Below are 17,845 nucleotides of genomic sequence, written 5' to 3'. Positions count from 1 at the left end.
ATTTTTAAAAGCATCCAATCATCTTTTATTTTAAAATCAAGCCTAACAGGAATGATAGATACTATGCAAAATGGTCTTGAATAGGTCATTGTTTTCTGAAAAGTCTTTTATATATTCCATGTAAAAACATGAAAGCATGTTTTTTGTTCAATAATACTAGCTTTTTCTCTAGAAGTGTATTTTTCAGTAAAACCTCTTCCATTTCCACATAAGACAGAAAGTAGGAAGCTGCTGTCTTTGACTGCCCTCTGTCTCTTGTAGAGGAGTATAAGCACATCTGCATGTTTTAGTATAAGGATAGTTTCTTACATAAAAATTGGTCATTAGTGGAAGAATTTAACATGAGTTTAACATAAGAAAAGTTTAGTTTAGGTACCTCTTTCATTTCCTTCATGAATGTTGATGAATTTGTTTCAATATCGTCATCAGTACTGATTCTTGTAAAAATCTGTTCAGCAATTCTAAAGGAAGAATATTCTGCTGGAACATATGATCCTATAAAATAGAAGGTCAAAGTCAATTGAAATGTTTTAAAATATAAGTACTAATATTTTTCACTTTTCACCAACTCATTACTTATTAGCTGATCTAAGGATTACGTAGTAGAAAGATCACTGGATGTAGAGTTAGATGACATGGTCCCAGCTCTGTCACTTATCATGTATCTTTGGGCACCAATTAGACTCTCCCAGTCTCATCTTTCTCATATATAAATGGAAATACTTGCCCTTACTATTGCACATAGTTATTTGGAAGTTAAATAATATAGCATAAATTCAAGTACATTAGAAATATTATAAACTTGAGCACCTGGGTGGCTCAGTTAAGCCTCTGACTCTTGATTTTGCCTACGATAATGATCTCACCATTCTTGAGTTTGAGCCCTGTGTTGGGCTCTTTGCTGACAGTGTAGAGCCTATTTCGGATTCTCTCTCTCTTCCTCACTCTCTGTCCCACTCTCTTGCTCTCAAAGTAAATAAACTTAAAAAATACATTGACTTTAAAAAAAAGAAATATTATAAGCCTCATAAAAATTTTAATATAGTTAGATGAAAAACATTCAAAATATGAAAATTTGAAGGAAATGCTTATGAAGCCTAAATTGATATAACTGTTACAGAAAGATGTATAAGGAAATATCTGTTATTAGAATTGTATAGAAATACCCAGAATTAGAATGAAAGCAAAACATTTAATTTTTTAAAAGTTTTCATCCATGAGTTTTCATCCATGAGACTATTTCTGCCTGAGAAGTTATCATACTAACTAATCTAAAATATTCACCCTTTGAAAGCAAATCAATCTGATTAATGCACCTATCTCTGTACAGAATGAGACATAAAAGGCATTCCAAAATCATAAGAGGATGAAAATATACAATGGGAAAAGTAGCAAGCATATAGAAAAAAATGGTGAAATAATGGGAGTGAAGAAACAAAACCCTGATTGTTTGAGGACTTAAAGCCAAGATAAGGATAAAGAATAGGATTATTCTCTAAGGAAAAATGACCAGCAGGAAAAGAAAGCATAAGTCAGGATAATACTACTAAAAATAAAAGTAACAATAACAATAGTGATTATATGATCACACCTGAGAAAATAGATCTCTTAAATACAGCTTACTCATAGGATTTCCGGAAGGATCAAGTAGGAAAATAAATGTGAAAGCCCCAAGTGGAGAATACAGCATATACAGAATACATTTGTACTTTCTCCTCTTAGTTCATTTGTATTTACCTTTACCAAAAAGGCTTTCTACATTTTTTTTTTATCTAATTTATTACAGAAGCCCCCAGCTGATATTTTGCTTCTGGTCTGGCTCTCATCTAACCATACATCAGTCAGAGTGATCTATCCAAAGTCAAATCCAATCAGGCCATTCTCTTGTTTAAATTTCAAAAGCTCCCTATAGATCTCTGGGTAAAGTTCAATCTCCTCAGTGAAGTACCTAAGGCCGTTCATGATCTGGCTCCTGCCCATGTCTTTGGCTTTGTATCCTACTACTACTCACAGCCACTCTTTGCTCTCCAAAGGAATTACAAAACCTCTTGTACTTCCTTGGGCATACCATACTGTTTTTAGAACATGTTCTTACTGTGTCTGGAAAGTCTCCTTCTTTTTCACACCCTTACCTTATGTCCATCATATTTTATACCCATTATTTCACTTAATCATTACAACTCTTAGAATTAGATACTATTATAAATTTCACTTACAGATAGGAAAACTAAGGAAGTTAAGTAATTTGCCTAAGATCACAAGCTAGTAACTAGACAAGCTAGGTCTAGCTCCAAAGCCTATGTTCTTCATCTCCATGCCTTTCAAGTTCTACTATTTCCTTTATAATCAGATTATGTGAGATACTATATATACTTCTAGGTATCTTAGAGGTTTAAAATGAGTGACGAGTAGAATGATTTTCTTCTAATATTTGATAGGCTATTATCAAAAGAGACTAGGTTATTCTATGATACATAGAAGAATTAGGACTATTGAGTAGAAGTTATAGAAAGTCAGATTTCAATTCAGTATAATGAACGCTCTACAATTAGAGAGACCCAGCGATTGCATACTCTGTTCTTTTAAAAGGACAGAGCTCCTCACAAATACAAGCAAGATTATTATGTCACATATGAATCAGAACAAGATTAGCTAAGATGTCCTTTTCAATCCAATGAAACCATAAACCAAATAAAATATTTACTCTTCATTCACTCATATCTGATTTTCTTTCCCAGTAATAAGGGTAAATCAGTACTGTATCACCAATATTATTATTGCTGTATTCCCCTTACAATTCATTACATTAGGCCAGGGTTTATCAACCACCACACTACTAACATCTTGGGCTGGATAATTTTTCTGAGGTCTATCAAGGGTTGGGAGGAGGGTGGGGAGAAGACTGTTTTGCGCACTGTAAGATGTTCAGCAACATCCCTGGACTCTACACTCCTCTCAGCTGTGACAATCAAAAATGTATCCAGATCACCAAATTTGTGGGAGTGGGGGCTAGGGGGAGGCAAAATCATCCCTGATTGAGAACCACTGCATTAGGGCAAATCATCTCATTTCGGATTCATAGAGTTCTCAAGGAAACCTAGTTTTCAGAGCTAAGTTGTGCCTCTACACCAAGAAATACACGACAATGTTGGGCTAATGACAGTCATTTATATGCATGTGTGTGCACACATGTGTTAATGTATCAACTGCTGCGCCCAAGTTACTGGTAGCCCTTAATTAAGTAAAAGATGTTTCTCTCCCCAGTGTTATAATTTGGTAAAAATCTTACATGAGTTATTAAGGCAGCAGCTTTCCTACTTATTTCACTTTTTCACAACAAAGCTCGGTTTTCAATCAGAAGTAATGATATGATTCAGTTTAGTAATAATTGATACAATATTAATAGTTACAGTAAGGTAGTTTTAACTTGTTACATCCAACAAAATTTTTAGTACAGTACAATCCAAACTGGATGGAGCTTAACCAATACCAAATAGCAAAAGTTATAGTCTACATAGTAGACACATATACTTTTAAGTAAGAAAACCTCCTCCAAACTTCCTTGGGTTAATTAGGCCCCTGGATCTAAAATACCAGGCACAAGGCATTTTAAATGAGGAGCAGAACTGGTAAGTATAAAGCAAAGCCATAACTTACCAATCTGGGCCATAATCTGACAAAGAGCAATCTGTTTTAAATATGTGGATTTCCCACTCATATTAGGTCCAGTTATGATCAAAAAATTACTTCCTTCTGTAATAAAGGTATTGTTGGCAATAGGTTTTTCCACAGATATTTTTTCAAGAATGGGATGCCAGCCCTGTTTGATTGCTAAAGTATCGGTAAATTCTGGCCGAACTGAAAAAACAAACAAAAAAAAAGAATTGTAAGATTAATATATTTAATGGCCTGTGGTGTTGTACATGGGACTTTACTAGGGTCAATTTGGGACAATAACATTAAGATATTATTTTACCCTAATCTCTACCTAAATCCCTCTAGATTATAATAGACACATTCTAATCACCATCACAACTTTTATTCACTTCCAGGGAACTGTAGGATTTAGTTCCTTGTCATTGTCCTGGGCTCTAAAACAGTTCATAACATTTTCAAATTTGTGTAGAATAAAGAGTCAACTAGCCATTGATGACACTTTTAAAATAACAATCACCAGTACTACAAAATCGCACATTTACTTAATTCCCACCTTCAGCATTATTTCAAATTTGGCGTACTTAGCTTTTCAAGTGGGGTATGAATATAGAGTAAAACCAAATATAAAAATAATTTTATGTCTGAACCTTTATAGACGTTTTGCCTAAAAAGAATACCCAGATAACAGTCAAAACAGACATAAAATATATTGTTAATTTATAGAAACAAATAGTGATGAGGTCTCCATGAATACCTTCCAAGGTAAAGGGAGAAAAAAAAGTGTTTGGGGACAAGTAAACACTAAAATCCTATGTGCCTCTAGAGGAAACACATGGATAAACTCAAAAGTATTCATTATAAAAGGAGGTTGGTTAGAAAATAATTTTTAAACTATTTCAAAAGCATTTTAACACCCAGAGTCATTATTTATAGGTTTGAGTTTCAGGATGATCCCTCTCAAATTAAAATGGGGCAACATCAAATATCTTAATAGTTAAGAAAACTATTATTAAAATAGTTAAGTTAAGGTTTTGACTCCAAAGGAGATCTAACAGACCGAAAAGCTCTGACTTATAAAATACCAATTGAGGGCGCCTGGGTGGCTCGGTCAGTTAAGCCTCCAACTCTTGATTTCAGCTCAGGTTATGATCTTACATTTCGTGGGATCAAGCCCCACATCAGGCTCCATGTTAATAGCATGAAGCCTGCTTGGATTCTCTGTCTCTGCCCCTGCACTGAACTGGTGCATTCATGCACACTTTTTTTCTCTCAAAATAAATAAATACCTTAAAGAAAGAGAGAGAGAGAAAATAAAAAAAGCAATTGAAAAAGTTAACATTTCCATAAGAAACATAAAAATATGAAACAACTTTGTAAGATACTTATTTCCCATCAAAAACTAAGTGGCATAAGTACGTGAGAAATGTTACTGGTGATTTTAACTAGAAATTCAAAGTTATTAATGATACTAAGTCCACAATTATTCAACCTTAATTATCACATACTAGTTCTACAAATTTCTATACTGGATTATAGTTGCTACTGGTAAGCTGGATAAGAAATTTCAAGGGGTTAATTTGAAGTCTTCATTTAATATTAGAAAATCACTTAACACTTATATCCAAGGCTTGTGTACAGACTTGGGATACAAAAATATATGACATAACTCCTGATCTTGAGATGCTCACATCTACGGAACTAGTTCAGAAAATATTCACTTTGGAGGTTCATTTCCCTCGTCCATGTCACACTCCTTCCAATTAGTCTTCAGATTTGCACTTTATCAGTTTGGATCATTGTAATTTCTACCAAGAAGGCAGCTTTTCGATCTTTCCTATTTGGGGAACCTTCAAGTTTCTTGTAGTATTTTATTTTTCATTTATCAATTTCTCAGTAAACAATTTTCCAACTTTTAAAATGAATTTCAAGGGTAAATTTACTTTATTTTGAGTCTTAGTCTAAGACCACAGGCAAGAGACTACATTTCAGGTAAAAAAAAAAAAAAAAGTACAACATTCATAATTGTTATATAAAATTGCTTGAAAGGAATACAAATTTCAGTATGCAACATATTTATCCCAAAGAAAGTAACCTACCATAGTCAGAAAGAGTGCAGGCATGAGCAAATGACAGTAGCATATCCAGCATTGACACAGTGTCAGATAGTTTATATAAGCAATGAATATGTTCATAAATCTCACTAAGCAATTTGCACACTATCCTGAAAGAATATGTTTGGTAAGTCAGGTAATGCTTTTAAAAAGGGACATACAATATAATTGTAAAACAATAAATTCATTGCTAACATAACATTCACAATTCAGTTGTACACTACAGGTAAAGTCTACTGTTCTTTTGCCTCATTTTAGAAATTAAGAAATTGAAGTTCCTTAAGTTCACAGCACTTAGTAGCAAGAATGCATCTTCTGTGGGCACCTGGTGGCTCAGTCTACAAGAATCAGCTACAAGAGTAGTTTTAACTCTTGATTTCAGCTCAGGTCATGATCCCACTGTTTGTGTGATCGAGCCCCATGTCAGTGCCTGCTTGGGATTCTTTCTTCTCTCTGTCCCTCTCCTGTTTGTGCTTGTTCTCTGTCTCTCAAAAATAAACAAACAGTTTTAAAATGTTTAAAAAAAGAATGCATCTTCTGGTGGATTAACACTATGTTTTTGAAATTATTGGTTATTACATATGAATAAAATGAATTTTTATTAATAAAATTATTTTTATAGTCAAACAAGCCCTCACTATACAACAACAGATCCCACCTGCTAATAATTTTGTATTCTTGCAAATGTGAAATTCAACACAAAAGTTACATATTTTCCCCTCTCTTTCTCTCTTGCCACCCCCGCCAACATACACACACCCTAACAACATAATTATTTAAGCTTTTATATGGGAAAGTTATTATACTGTGATATAATATACAAGGTTTTCCTTGGAGGGCATAACTGGCTCAGTTGGTAGAACATGTGACTCTTGGTGTCAGGGTTGTGAGTTCATGCCTCATGTTGGGTATAGAGATTACTTAAAAAAAAAAAAGTTTTTCCCTTACAAGAAGAAATATGCTCCCCAAAGCTACTATATCCATAATTTCTGTGCTCTATGCCCTAAAATTGTTTTGAAAGTCCAATATTTGTCTTTATCATTTCAGGTCACCAACAATGAGTGATCAATTTTTTTGCCTCCCTTCCCCATGAATGATCTATTTATTATTTCTATCTGTATTGCTACTGTTTCACGAACAGCAAGAGATTGACACTATTGTGATATATATATGCGTGCCATGAGAAGTTGAGGGCTTACATACCATAGGAAAAGAATAAACTGAATCAAGCCCAAGATAAGCCCATGATGTGTCAAATTCTACATCATGGTGCAATGCATACTACAGAAGTATCAGTTACATATATATATGCATATATATACATATATATGTATATATATATATACATATATATGTATATATATGCATATATATATACATATATATGTATATATATGTATATATACGAATCTGATATATATATATATATATATATATATACACACACACACACATATATATATATTGCAATTAGATTTGCCTGAATCTTCTATGAGGCTGAGTGATCCCAATCACAGTGACAGACTTTAAACGTTTTACATGTTCTTCCAGGAAATGATCTTTCTTTGCTAACATTCATAATTTTATAATTTTCTGCAATCAGACAAAAAGCCAACTAATGAAATTTATCATAATGCCTCAAATTAACCAATTTAATATTCAAAAATTTCAAATGTGCTTACATATAAGTCATGTGATAGATCTCTCTCAAAGACTCCTGACATCTTTCATTCATTTTAATTAAATCTGTTGATGTAAAGGTATAAGAATTTTTCACTTTAGATATCTGCTAGGAAATGAAAAAACAAATGTCAAGATATGTGTACACTCCTATAAAATAAAACCTACAGATTTTAAACTGTACAGGTATTTAGGTTAATCACTTTAACTTTTGCAACAAAGCATCACAAAGAAACTCTCAAATAATGTCTGCAAAAAAGAAAAGATCACTTTTAAAGTTAAAGCAGGATTTTTTAACCTAGTCTATTCTGGCACAACTATTTTTACAGGTCTTAAAATTAAAATAGCCATGTAGAAATGTTAAACAGTACATCTTATCACCAAGCAACATGCATGACAGATGTAACTTTCACTCCATCTCTCACCCATCTTAGCCCTTGCCCTACATTTGAACCTCACTCAAGCTCTAACCCCATTACTGTCTCCACCCATTCTTTACTTCAGCTATCCCACATTATTTAGTATTACAGTGTTGTATTTAAAAACCCTAGAAGTTAAATGGTTTGTTTTTGCCAAAAGTTACCCCCTGGGAGCAGAGAAAGCAAAATTAGAGTGGGTTAGACTTTCCCAAACTGGTGTATCATGGGGAAGTTAATGTGTATTTAGGAAAAAAAATTTTCCTGGTGCAAAGGTTTGGCAATACTGGATTTTAAAAAGTTAAGCAGATTTCTTTACTTCAGGATTTTTAAACCTTTAATAGGCAAATATGCACTAAGAACTACCTAAAACAGGAGACGGTACAATATTTTCCAAATTCCTTTGATCAAAAATATCCTTGGACTTTCTTTTTTTCATTTTCCTTTTTTATACATACCAAGCTTCCAGAACTGTGGAATGCACTGTTTGGTCTTTCTCAAAAATAAACAAATAAATAAAAAATTTCTACCTCACTCTTAGATTAATATATAACTGTTAGGTGAGTTGACAGGAGTAGAAGCAATATACAGAACATTCAGAAACTTGACATGTAAAATTCAAAGAATGTCTGAAAATATGTAAAATGTAATTCTGCAAAATCAGAAACAACAATTTACTAGCCAAAATGCTAAAATGAACCTTAATAAACTCTGAAGGAAGTTGATTATTGGGAAGGGCTGCACAATCTGTAGTCATCTGGATGAAAAATCCTCGAGCAGAGCTAAAACTTGTCCTTAAAGGAAGACTGTATTTTTCTGCGAGCTGCGAAATCATTCCTAGTGACCAGAAACAGGAAAAACAAAAAGAATTTTAATAAGAAAATTACTCTTTCTGTTTAAAGAAATCACATTTTCTTATTATTTTATATATAAATATGAAGGTCTTACTACTCTTAAACTTATATATAAAGATATTTAATGTCTAACATGTATTTAAGCATTCTTTTAAGAAAAAATTGGTAGTACAAAGGTAGACATTTTGGTAGGTACTTTGGAAGTAAAAACCTCTAAAAATTAAAATAAAAAATAAAACTATTTTATACTTTCTGTATTAGAATATTAGATTTTTTATTCATTTATTTATTTATTAACTTTTTTGAAAAGGAAGAGAATCATATAAATTATAACAATCATTATTTCACAGTAAGAAATTCTCTCTACAAAACATATTTTGCAAAACAAAATATTTCAAAAAAATGGGTGATGTGACAAATAAAATTCCTAAAAAATCAAAATCTTCCTATCAACTTCAAACTCACCACAGAATTATGTGTATGCATATATATATATATATACACACACACACACACACATATGTGTGTGTATATATATATATATATATATATATACACACACACACACACACACACACACATATGTGTGTGTGTGTGTGTGTGTGTGTGTATTTTTAATTTAAATCCAAGTTTGTTAACATATAGTGTCATAATGGCTTCAGGAATAGAACTCAGTGATTCATTCTTTACATATAACACCCAGTGCGCATCCCAACAAATGCCCTCCTTAATGTCTATCACCCATTTAGCTCATCCCCCACCCACTTCCCTCCAGCAACCCTTAGTTTATTCTCCATATTTAAAAGTCTTTTATGGTTGGCCTCCCTTTCTGTTTTTATATGATTTTTCCTTCCCTTCCCCTATGTTCATTTTTGTTTCTTAAATTCTACATATGAGTGAAATCATATATTTATCTTTCTCTGATCAACTTATTTTGCTTAGCATAATACATTCTAGCTCCATCCACATTGTTGCAAATGGCAGATATCATTCTTTTTGATTGCCAAGTAATATTACACACACACACACACACACACACACACACACTGTACATACCCCATATCTTCGTTATCCATTCATCAGTTGATGGACATTTGGGCTCTTTCCATACTTTGGCTATTGTTGATAGCACTGGTATAAACATTGGGGTGCATGTGCCCCTTCAAATCAGCATTTTTGTATCCTTCTGGTAAATACCTAGTAGTGCAATTGCTGGGTCATAGCATGCTCTATTTTTAATTTTTTGAGGAACCTCCATACTATTTTCCAGAGAGGCTGCACCAGTTTGCATTCCCATCAGCAGTGCAAGAGGGTTCCCCTTTGTCCACATCCTTGTCAACATCTGTTATTGCCTGAGTTGTTTATTTTAGCCATGCTAACAGGAGTGAGGTGGTATCTCATTGTGGTTTTGATTTGTATTTCCCTGATGATGAGTGATGTTGAGCATCTTTTAATGTGTCTGTTAGCCATCTGGATTTCTTCTTTAGAAAAGTGTGTGTTCATGTCTTTTGCCCACTTCTTCACTGGATTATTTTTTGAGTGGGGAGTTTTATAAGTTCTTTACAGATTTTGGATACCAACCCTTTATCTGATATGTCATTTGTAAATATCTTCTCCCATTCCATAGGTTACCTTTTAGTTTTGTCGATTGTTTCCTTTGCTATCCAGAAGACTTTTATCTTGATGAGGTCCCAAAAGTTCATTTTTGCTTTTGTTCCCTTGCCTCTCGAGACCTCTGTAGTAAGAAGTTGCTGCAGCCAAGGTCAAAGAGGTCGTTGCTTGTTTTCTCCTCTAGGATTTTGATGGTTTCTTGTCTTACATTTAGGTCTTTCATTCATTTTGAATTTATTTTTGTGTATGGTTTAAGAAAGTGGTCCAAGTTCATTCTTCTGCATGTCACTGTCCAGTTTTCCCAACACTATTTGCTGAAGAGACTCTTTTTTCCATTCGATACTCTTTACTGCTTTGTTGAAGATTAGTTGGCCACACATTTGTGGGTACATTTCTGGGTTCTCTAGTCTGTTCCATTGATCTATGTGTCTGTTTTTATGACAGTACTGTACTGTCTTAATGATTACAGCATTGTAATACATCTTGAAGTCCAGGATTGTGATGCCTCCAGGTTTGGTTTTCTTTTTTCTTTTTTCTTTTTTTTTCAACGTTTATTTATCTTTGGGACAGAGAGAGACAGAGCATGAACGGGGGAGGGGCAGAGAGAGAGGGAGACACAGAATCGGAAACAGGCTCCAGGCTCTGAGCCATCAGCCCAGAGCCCGACGCGGGGCTCAAACTCACGGACCGCGAGATCGTGACCTGGCTGAAGTCGGACGCTTAACCGACTGCGCCACCCAGGCGCCCCCAGGTTTGGTTTTCAACATTACTTTGGCTATTTGGGGCCTTTTCTGGTTCCATACAAATTTTAGAATGACTTGTTCTAGTTCTATGAAGAATATTGGTGTTATTTTGATAGGGATTGCATTGAATGTATAGATTGCTTTGGACACTATCAACATTTTAACAATATTTGTTCTTCAACCCATGAGCATAGGATGTTTTCCATTTCTTTGTGTCCTCTTCAACTTCTTCTATAAGCTTTCTATAGTTTTCAGCTTTTATCTCTTTGATTAGGTTTATTCCTACATATTGTATGGTTTTCGGTGCAATTGTAAATGGGATCAATTCCTTTATTTCTCTTTCTGCTGCTTCATTATTAGTGTATATAAATGCAACCTATTTCTGTACACTGATTTTATACCCTGTGACTTTGCTAGATTTATATATCAATTTTAGCAGTTTTGGGTGGAATTTTTTGGGTTTTCACATAGAGTATGACGTCACCTGCAAACAGCGAAAGTTTGACTTCTTCCTTGCTGATTTGGATGCATTTTGTTTCTTTGTGTTGCCGGATTGCTGACACTAGGACTACCAACACTATGTTGAACAACAATGGTGAGAGTGGACATTCCTGTCATGTTCCTGACCTTAGGGGAAAAGCTCTCAGTTTTTCCATTGAGGATGTTATTAGCAGTGGGTCTTTCGTATATGGCCTTTATGACCTTGAGGTATGTTCCTTTTATCCCTGCTTTCTTGAGGGTTTTCATCAAGAAAGAGTGCTGTATTTTTTCAAACGCTTCTTCTGCATCTAGTGAGAGGATAATGTAGTTCTTATCCTTTCTTTCATTAATGTGATGTATCATGTTGATTGATTTGCAGATACTGAACCACCCCTATAGCCCAGGAATAAATCCCACTTGATCATGGTAAAAAATTCTTTTAACGTATTGCTAGATTCAGTTTGCTATATCTCATTGAGAACTTCTGCATCCATGTTCATCAGGGAGATTAGTCTGTAATTCTCCTTTGTGGAGGGGTCTTTGTCTGGTTTTGGAATCAAGGTAATACTGGGCTCGTATATTTTTAACTTGATGACCATTAATGCTTTGAACATTACTTGTGAAAATTAACATCTTTATTCCTCAAAAATAGTTCCTCCCAACAAATTTCTTGCTCTTCTCAGTCATACAACCACTCTCAGGCTAGAAATTTCAATCAGCACCAATAGCTACATTTCCCTTTACCATGGCTATACCTACTCAATTATTAACTTGTAATTTCTTCCTTCACCTTTTGCATTTCTCTCTTCTCATATACATTGCTTTCACTCTAATTTTTTAACTTGTAATAGTTTAAAATGGCCTCCCTGTCTCCATCGCTTCATCCAAACTCCCAGCCTTCAAAGACTAAATTCTGGTACCTTAGTTTTGTCAAGGAATGCCCTATTCCATCCTAACCAATTGCCTTCCTTATCCCTTGAGATTTCCTTAGCTTTTGTCATTTGGTCTGTACCACTACCAGTAGATGGAATTCCTTTCTCGGCTATGCTATCTACTAAAACATTCCCATCCTCTATGCTTCCATATCCAGTCACTCTCTTGACTCCTCTAACTTGTTATATTTTTCTCATATATCTTATACCCTTGTGATATTATATGATCTATGTGGCTGATATACGTATCTCTATGTATACCTATTATACACAAATGTGTGTATGTGTGTGTTTCTTTATTGTCTGTCTCCACTACTATAATATAATCTCCATGAGGACCAGGACTTTGTCTTGTTTACTATGTAGTCCTAGTACCCCAAACAGAATTTTTCTATATTTATAAGAAACTCCACAAATTTGCTTACTGAATTACTGTACTTGCTCAAATGCCACCTCTTCTAGACAAATATAGCTCTTCCTCTGAAACCACTTCATACTGACAGCCTGCACTTTTCATGTAATTTATACACAGTGTTATATGAAGGTAAACAAACATCTCCTGATTTTCAGGTGACTCTAAGTCTGAAGAAAATCTATATTTAAGTTTGAAGAAAAGAACAGACATATTATAACACTTAAAGATGTTTACCTTCATAATCATATTTTAATGTATTTTAAATGATAATATGTGTTAGCCTTATCTGTTTTGGTAACAAAAATTTAATTAAAAATATGTATGGCTAGTTATCACCAGCAGAAAAGCACAGCATGTCCTAAAAAGGTTTAATTTCTAAAAAAAAAAACAGAAAAATATGCTGAAGTAACTAAATTACCTGCTATGTCATCTACAATCTCTGTATATGTTCTTCTAGCAATGTCAAGAAATTCATTTATGTTGGATCTCACTGCATAGCACTTCTGAGTCCTCATGTTCAGGCATCCTTTCATGTATCTTGCATCATCATTAATTATGGTTTTAATCTTTTCAAGTATGATTCCAAACCTAAAAAAGAATATTAAAGGCAGTTAAGTCAAACAATTATTTTAATTTATAATCTGAGTCACAGTTAATGATATCTTTTCTTGAAATAATTTCAAATGTAACAAGTAATATATTTTCTTGAAATGTGTTAAAAATGTTTTTGAAAATAAAACATACACACATGTAAGTTAGAACTGTGGCTATATCAATTTTAAAATATTTTGTTAATCAAGATCAGTCTTTTAAAGTAACAGGAAGTGGGGGCGCCTGGGTGGCTCAATAGGTTGAGCGTTCGACTTCATCTCAGGTCATGGTCTCGCGGTTTGTGAGTTTGAGCCCCAGGTCGGGCTCTGTGCTGACAGCTCACTTCAGCCTGCTTCAGATTCTGTCTGTCTGTCTGTCTGTCTCTCTCTCTCTCTCTCTCTCTGCCCCTCCCCCACTCACACTCTGTCTCTCTCTCCTTCAAAAATAAATAAACATTAAAAAAAAAATAACAGGAAGCCACCAAGAATAATTCTACAACTGTTAATAAAAAGCTCTCCCAAATTATTTACATTGACTATGCCTATGAGTATAAAATATGTCCACTAAGAACTGTTACTCTGGCTTCATGTTCACTGACTCAATAAACACTTACTTATACCATGTATCAATCAATGTGTCAGGTGCACAGATTCAAAGAAGAATTAAATGCATGGTCCATGCCCTCAGCTGGCAGCACTAAACACATACTGTAAGACAGTGTAACAGAACCTCACAATAATCAGTAATTAACTGCAGTGATCATGCAAACCAAAAGTGTGATAACATCTATTTTCCTAACCTTTTGTTTTACTCTGTTCTGTATTTTATTTGTAATTCTGTTTTATTATTCACTTCAATTTGTGACTCACAAAAGATGTGAATCCTGAATCAATAAAATAACAGTTCTTACTATCACAAGTCTTTTTGGTCAAGAATCAAGGCACCATTGCTAAAAACAATATTAAAATTAAACTGTATTTAGATCTTATTCAACATTTATATCTACTATTTTTTGGTTACATTGGGCCTTTTTGGTTTACAAAAGAATATATTTTCATATTTGCAAGTCTTTCCATGTAGAATGGCTAAAAAAATTATTAAAATTGTGTATGATTTCAATTTTTAATAACATTCCAAACTTCCATTAACAAAAATACTCAACGTGCTGTTTCCTTATTTATGGGTATTTATAAGATGTAATGTATAATTAGAACTTTGATGAATAGCTTAAAGGTACTGTTAACCAGATTTCAAGTAATTGCTCTATAGATTACAATTAGAGTCTTTTTTTTTTTTTAATTTTTTTTTCAACGTTTATTTATTTTTGGGACAGAGAGAGACAGAGCATGAACGGGGGAGGGGCAGAGAGAGAGGGAGACACAGAATCGGAAACAGACTCCAGGCTCTGAGCCATCAGCCCAGAGCCTGACGCGGGGCTCGAACTCCCGGACCGCGAGATCGTGACCTGGCTGAAGTCGGACGCTTAACCGACTGCGCCACCCAGGCGCCCCTACAATTAGAGTCTTTAACATCAGTTATGATCAGCAAGAAAGGAGTAATTAGCATGGATATTTTATTAACAGCTGAGTGACAAAGACCTCTTATCTTCTAAGGAACCACAGTAAGCTCTTAATAAAGGTGTGTTACAGTTCTTCAGAGCAATCTGTTAAAAAATAAAATAAAGATAATTAAAAATAATGAATTATGACACTATTCAAACATATCATTTTATATTTGTTTACAACTTTACAGTTTACCAAGGGCTTTCTTGACTTTCTGGCTTCATCTTCTCATGTGTGTACCCATAATAGATAATTTAGGTATGTGGGTGAGGATAAATGGTATCTTTCTTATTTTCAGATAAAGAACACCTGGCTAATAAAGGGGATCTACTGCTTTACTATTATGACTTTAATTTTTCTTATCTGTCAACTAATTGTTAGCATTCAAGTACTTTTTAGAGGTAGGTACTTAAATAGCTATCACTGTATATTTATTTATTTTTTTTAAGTTTATTTTGAGAGGGAGGGCATGTGCACAAGCAGGGGAGGGGCAAAAAAAGATAGAGGGAATCCCAAGCAGGCTCTGCACTGTTAGGGTACAGCTAGATGCCATCACTGGGCTTGATCTCCCCAATAGTGAGATCCTGGCCTGATGAGAAATCAAGAGTCAGACGCTTAACCGACTGAGCCACCCAGGCACCCACTATCATTGTACATTTAGAGTACTCTACATGTAATTCTAAAATCTGCGTTTTTAAATATGCATTAAACTAAAAAAGTGCTTTACATATTTATAAATAGAGCAATTTCTCCATTCTTTCTAATTTTTTTAATGTTTATTTTTGAGAGAGAGAGAGAAAGAGAGTGTGTGTGTGTGAGTGGGGGAGGGACAGAGAGAGAGAGAGACAGAGAGAGAGACACAGAATCTGTTAACAGGCTCCAGGCTCTGAGCTGTCAGTACAGAGCCAGATGCGAGGCTGGAACTTGGGAATGGCGAGATCATGACCTGAGCCGAAGTCAGACACTTAACTGACTGAGCTACCCAGGCACCCCAGAATTCTCCATTATTATATGGAAAAAGCAGGGATCTAATTTTGCTTAATGGAAACTGTAAGTGGTCACTATTTGAATAAACAGAAAAAAGAAGAAAACATAGTTAACCTGACTTTTACCTATTTTAGTTTGCTATAAGGCAATGGCAGTAATAACTTTTGCTTATGAATAGAAAATATTTAAATACTTTAAAAAACTGCAAAACTCATAAAAGCATAAAGAAAAACATTTAAATTACTTCTACCATTCTTCCAAATAAATAATCGAAACATGATGGTATATTTCCTGTCACTTCTTCAAATAAAAAATCATTATATCATTGCATACTCCTTTTCTCCCCTACTTAATACTCCATCACAAGCATTAGAAACTTTTAATAAGGGGCACCTGGGTGGCTCAGTTGGTTAAGGGCCAACTTCAGCTCAGGTCATGATCTCAGGTTGTGAGTTCGAGCCCCACGTCAGGGTCTGTGCTGGGGTCTTCCTTTCTCTCTGCCCCTCCCCTGCTCATATTCTGTCTCTCTCTCTCAAAAATAAATGTTAAAAAAAGAGAAACTTTTAATAGTATAAATTTTTAATAAGTCATATTTCACCCTCTAGAAAAGTCTCTTCCTTTAATTCTGGAGTTGTATGCTACTTATAATTTCTCACTAATATAAATAATGCTGCAATGACCATAACTGGGCATAAATCTTGGTCAATATTTCTTAGGAGTTCTTTTGTACAGATCTCTAGTAGTATAACAGCATCAAAAGATAGATGTTGAAAAACTTCTTGTGAAGTATGTACAATTTGTACTCCTACCAGCTGTCTATGAAGCTGTATGTTTTACTATTCTCTCATTAGCAGTAAGTTGTATCCATTAAAGGAAAAATAAACCTTTGTTTTTTTGATATATAAAAAATGACTTTAATTTGTATTTCTTTGACTAATATTGAAGTTGAATATTTTTGGTACTATTTATTAACCCCTTTGATTTCCATTTTAGGAGCATTTTGCATATTTCTATTGGTATTCCAGTATTCTCGTATGAAATTACATGAGTTTTATGACAGAAAGTAATATTTTGTCTGTTACAAATTTTTCCTATTTTTACACCATGAAAAGTTTTTATTTTATTTTTTTAAATATGAAATGTATTGTTAAATTGGTTTCCATACAACACCCAGTGCTCATCCCAACAGGTGCCCCCCTCAATACCCATCACCCACCCTCCCCTCCCTCCTACCCCCCAACAACCTTCAGTTGGTTCTCAGTTTTTAAGAGTCTCTTATGATTTGCCTCCCTCTCTTTTTTTTTCTCCTTCCCCACCCCCATTGTCTTCTGTTAAGTTTCTCAAGATCCACATAAGAGTGAACACATATGGTATCTGTCTTTCTCTGCCTGGCTTATTTCACTTAGCATATCACTCTCCAGTTCCATCCACGTTGCTACAAAAGGCTATATTTCATTCTTTCTCATTGCCACATAGTATTCCATTGTGTATATAAACCACAATTTCTTTATCCATTCATCAGTTGATAGACATTTAGGTGCTTTCCATAATTTGGCTATTGTTGAAAGTGCTGCTATAAACATTGGGGTACAAGTGCCCCTATGCATCAGCACTCCTGTATCCCTTGAGTCAATTCCTAGCAGTGCTATTGCTGGGTCAAAGGGTAGATCTATTTTTAATTTTTTGAGGAACCTCCACGCTGTTTTCCAGAGCAGCTGCACCAGTTTGCATTCCCACCAACAGTGCAAGAGGGTTCCTGTTTCTCCACATCCTCTCTAGCATCTATAGTCTCCCGACTTGTTCATT

General features: G+C 34.4%; 1 protein-coding gene across 1 annotated transcript in view; it reads right to left on the bottom strand.

Moving 5' to 3' along the window:
- The window catches only part of MSH4 (mutS homolog 4), a 92,451-nt gene that overhangs the window by 17,051 nt on the left and 57,555 nt on the right, over positions 1-17,845 (bottom strand). The window contains exons 10-16 of the mRNA XM_025912517.2: positions 15,089-15,153; positions 13,318-13,487; positions 8,565-8,701; positions 7,451-7,554; positions 5,754-5,878; positions 3,658-3,858; positions 377-495 (exon numbers count right to left, since the gene is read on the bottom strand). Of these exons, the coding sequence (XP_025768302.1) occupies positions 377-495; positions 3,658-3,858; positions 5,754-5,878; positions 7,451-7,554; positions 8,565-8,701; positions 13,318-13,487; positions 15,089-15,153 (921 nt within the window). The remainder of the gene's footprint in view (positions 1-376; positions 496-3,657; positions 3,859-5,753; positions 5,879-7,450; positions 7,555-8,564; positions 8,702-13,317; positions 13,488-15,088; positions 15,154-17,845) is intronic.

Source organism: Puma concolor, chromosome C1 (assembly GCF_028749965.1).
Source record: "Puma concolor isolate L17-30 chromosome C1, mPumCon1.1.hap2, whole genome shotgun sequence".
Taxonomy (NCBI): domain Eukaryota; kingdom Metazoa; phylum Chordata; class Mammalia; order Carnivora; family Felidae; genus Puma; species Puma concolor.
Note: the sequence above shows the minus strand (reverse complement) of the source record. Positions and strands in the feature narration are given on the sequence as shown.